Raw genomic sequence first — 4,251 nt, 5'->3', positions numbered from 1 at the left:
AGAAAACGGAACCACCACCATAGTAAGAAAGGTGAATGGACTCCTAAGGAGGCAGGATGCAACCCGGAACCCCACACTATAAATACCACCCAGTCGAAATTGGAGGACTGATGATAGCCCAAAAAAAAAATAAATAAAAAAAAAAATAATATTAATAATAATGATAATAATAATAATAATAATAATAATAATAATAATAATAATAATAATAATAATAATAATAGCACTAAAATTATTTACTCCTTCTTCTTTCTTCTTCTTCTTCTTCATCTGGAGGGAAAGACATCACAGGATGAGAACCACAGTTGGCCACTTCGACCTGTTTAATGTCTTCATACTTCGAGATGGCGGTGGTCAGGACATCGAGTCCTTCCTCCACCATCCCGAAGTAAGTTCTGGGTGTCTCCAACTGGGATGATCTCTGGTGAAGATCCATAACTGTGAAGCTCTTCATATGAGATGGATCCCCTGACATCTCCCGCCTTCACTGGCGTCACTTCATAGGCCCCACTCTCCCTCTCCCAATCCTCCTCCCTCGATGGCAACACTGCTCGGGTTGATGTTGTGCCTCCTCCTCCTCCTCCTCCTCCTCCTCCATGGGACACATAGTTACCCATAACTATCATTTCCCCTGCCCAACCCTTACCCCACACACTTGAGACCTGAGAGTGGGCATAAGAGGCGCTCCCCATCCCCCCCGCACACATGAGCAGGAAGTTTCGACCCTTCAAGCCATCAACAGTGACCCTGATGATGACCCTCCCCAGGGGGATGGATTCATATGCCAGATCCAGGTAACCCCCTTGGAAGGGGAGGAGAAAAAGAGGAGGGGAAGGAGACCCCCACCTGGTATCAAGGACTCCAGCTGTCGAGGGAGAAAGGAGGAAAATATTCGTTATATAGTAATAATTTTAATGATAATAAATGTTACTAAGATTATTTAGACATTAGAATAATAATAATAATAATAATAATAATAATAATAATAATAATAATAATAATAATCAATATTATTAAGATTATTTTAAATATAATTATTTAATTTATAAGAAGTTAATTTAAAATCCAAATGTCAAAGAAAAGTAAAAAAAAATGTCAAGTGTGGATGAAACCCGTGTGCAGGACACTTCCACAATATTGTTATCATTAGCTCTCTATTATCCTCCTCATACACCAAAGGTTCATCAGTAGTGCAAATGAACCCTGACAAACACTGCACCACTCAACACTATCTGTCTCTCTGTCTGTCTTGAGATCATTCTTCCATCTTTTTTCTTCTTTACAAAACCTGTCATTCATCTCTTCCACTCTCTCCCCATGACTGAAGAAGAAGAACCATCTCAAAACACAATGATCCATCCCACTACACAGAAGACAATTCAGCTCTACAGCTTCCATCTTTCTCTCTTTTTCATATTCAGCATTAACGCTTTGCTTCAATAAAGGAGACTTGGCTCAACACAATAGTGAGCTAAAGAATTATGAGAGACAGAAATTATTCCTACTCATATCCTCATAGGAATAAAAGCTTACCTCTATGACAAAGCATCTTGGTGGGAGAATGCCTTCCTCAAGATGAGGCACAGTTACTTGATTGTTGGGCTCAATCTTGACTGGGGCCATCCTCAAAATCCCTTCGAAGGTCATCACAGCAAAGATCTCTCTCTGGGCATCCCTGCTCAGGCGACCGTGAGGACTTCGGAGGTCAGTCACCTGAGGAAAGGATACTTGATTGAAAATCTCATAATCAGTTTAGGTCAAAATTTATTTTGTTTAAATGAAATTATATCACTTTGATTTTAAGTTAATTAACTGTAAGGGTGTGCATTTTGTTTAGTTTTTGTTGTTATTTGCAATAAAAAAACGTGTTTGTTAATAACCAAAGTCATGTTCTCAAATACAAACCCATTAAGGTAAGGTAACCTAATCTATGAATCAGCATGATCTCCAGACACCCTACAGAAGAAGATAAGTCCTCCTTTCCACCCATCTGATTTATTATACAATCAGTGGCCTCTAGAGTCATACCCAGGGGGTGAAAACCACCATTCTCTGTGTGTGTTTCTGTATCAAATAATTGGGATGAAGGGAAGCCATCTGTGTCCTGACTATGAATCTTGGTGCACAGTTCTCTGAATGGGTCACACAAAACCTGAGAGGGTTCGAATTTCACTTACTTGCCCTGATTTCTGCCAAATCAGGAATCATGCTTGAATAAGAGGAAGAAAATAGCCGAAGAATCACTCCTCAACTTCAGAAAGTGGAATGGTAAGCAGAACAATAACTTCAAGGAATGGAATGGTGAATGTTAAAGGTGGGAATGAGCAAAGAAAGCACAAGATCTCTGCAGGAGATTGCAGAAGTGTCGGGAACATCACTCAAACACACACAGAATTGCCAGTCTCCCAACCAGGGGCACCCAGAGATCCAGACGCATCCTAAGAAAAGTGGAAAGGGGAACTCTTCTTCTTCTTCTTCTTCTTCTTCTTCTTAGGTGGAGTGTCTGGAATCTAACTCTTAGGATGGGCTTCTGTAAAGCGATGGGTTGTTTGAAACAAATTAAACTCTACAATCTGATTCAGTTACATTTATCTAGGGTCTGTTGAGTTTCTCAGGACAATTTTGTTTTGTGGAAGAAAGGACTCCTTGAACTCACCGTAATTTTCACGACAGAGTCTTCCTCCTCTCCTAGTGCTCCTTCCTCAGTGATGATCCTTTCTGTGTCATTCAAGAACCTCTCCAGATTTTCCTTCATCTCGAGAATTTCCTGTGAGACAAATCCAAGAGGACAAAAAGATTACTACTGAGAGAGGATTTGGAAAAGCTGCAACATTTACCTGTATAAGACTGGAAACATCCTCGAACTGAAGATCTTCATCAATCGGAGAGAAATATTATAAGATATTTGCTGAAATCAGACTGGATTTAGGCTTCCATATTATTTATTTATTTTTGTGGAAAATCATTTGGAAATGTCTCAGGACACAAGATGAGGTTAACAGATGCCATAAGAAAGAAATTATCCTTTTCTTGAGTACAGTGCTAGATAAGCAGGATCCAGGAAAGAGACCTTACAGACCTTACATCTTGTTCGGGTTGCCCAGGTCCCTCAGTGTGAGGCACCTATAATGTCTACCAGAGAGTTGCTAGTACATCTTCCGGTATATTTTGTATCTTCCAATCTTGGATGGTCTGGGATGCAGCTTAGATATTTGTCGAGCTTATTCTTAGACACATCTACGCTCACTCCTGATATATTCCTCAGATGAGCTGGCAACGCATTGAATAGACGCTGCATTATCGATGCTGGTGCATAGTGGATTAATGTCCTGTGTGCTTTCCTTATTTTTCCTGGTATAGTTTTGGGCACTATTAATCTACCTCTGCTTGCTCTTTCAGATATATTTAGCTCCATGATGTTTTCGGCTATTCCTTCTATCTGTTTCCATGCCTGAATTATCATGTAGCGTTCTCTTCTCCTTTCTAGACTATATAATTTTAAGGATTGTAGTCTTTCCCAGTAGTCAAGATCCTTAACTTCTTCTATTCTAGCTGTAAAGGACCTTTGTACACTCTCTATTTGTGCAATATCCTTTTGATAGTGTGGGTACCATATCATATTGCAATAGTCAAGTGGTCTACAAACATATGTTTTATAAAGCATAATCATGTTGTCAGCTTCTTGTTTTGAAGTGCCGTAACAACATTCCCATTTTTGCTTTACATTTTGCCAATAGAATTGCTATTTAATCATTGCATAACATGTTCCTATTCATCATCACACCAAGGTCTTTAACTGCTTCCTTATTTGTGATTATCATTCATTATTAGGTTCCCCTATATGCATATAGCTTTCCTTCTCTGTCTCCATAATTTATTGATTCAAATTTATCAGAGTTAAATACCATCCTATTTACCTCTGCCCAATCATATACTTTGTTAAGGTCTCTTTGTAGCGCATTCCTATCTTCATCACAAGTAATTTCTCTACTTATTCTTGTGTCATCGGAGAAACTACTCACTACCGAGTCCTTAACATTACTGTCTATGTCTGCAATCATAATAACAAACAGTATTGCAGCTAACACCGTACCTTGTGGCACACCGGATATTACCATAGCTTGATCCGATTTCTCATCGTTTGCAATAACTATCTGTTTTCTGTTGTGTAAAAATTCTTTTAACCATCTTCCTACTTTATTCACTATATTATGTTTTCTAATTTTCTTTGCTAATATATTATGATCTACC

The 4,251-nt window shown here is 38.9% G+C and overlaps 1 protein-coding gene across 1 annotated transcript; it reads right to left on the bottom strand.

Moving 5' to 3' along the window:
* Window positions 1-727: 727 nt before the first annotated feature.
* On the bottom strand, window positions 728-2,804 carry LOC135206534 (uncharacterized). Its single transcript, XM_064237887.1, has 3 exons — window positions 2,657-2,804; window positions 1,534-1,713; window positions 728-865 (listed from the first exon to the last, which is right to left on the bottom strand). The coding sequence occupies exons 1-3, from the start codon at window positions 2,753-2,755 to the stop codon at window positions 728-730; spliced, it is 417 nt and encodes a 138-aa protein (XP_064093957.1). The 5' UTR covers window positions 2,756-2,804.
* Between the last annotated feature and the right edge of the window lie 1,447 nt (window positions 2,805-4,251).

The sequence above is a fragment of the Macrobrachium nipponense genome, chromosome 31 (assembly GCF_015104395.2).
Source record: "Macrobrachium nipponense isolate FS-2020 chromosome 31, ASM1510439v2, whole genome shotgun sequence".
NCBI classification, from domain to species: Eukaryota; Metazoa; Arthropoda; class Malacostraca; order Decapoda; family Palaemonidae; genus Macrobrachium; species Macrobrachium nipponense.
Note: the sequence above shows the minus strand (reverse complement) of the source record. Positions and strands in the feature narration are given on the sequence as shown.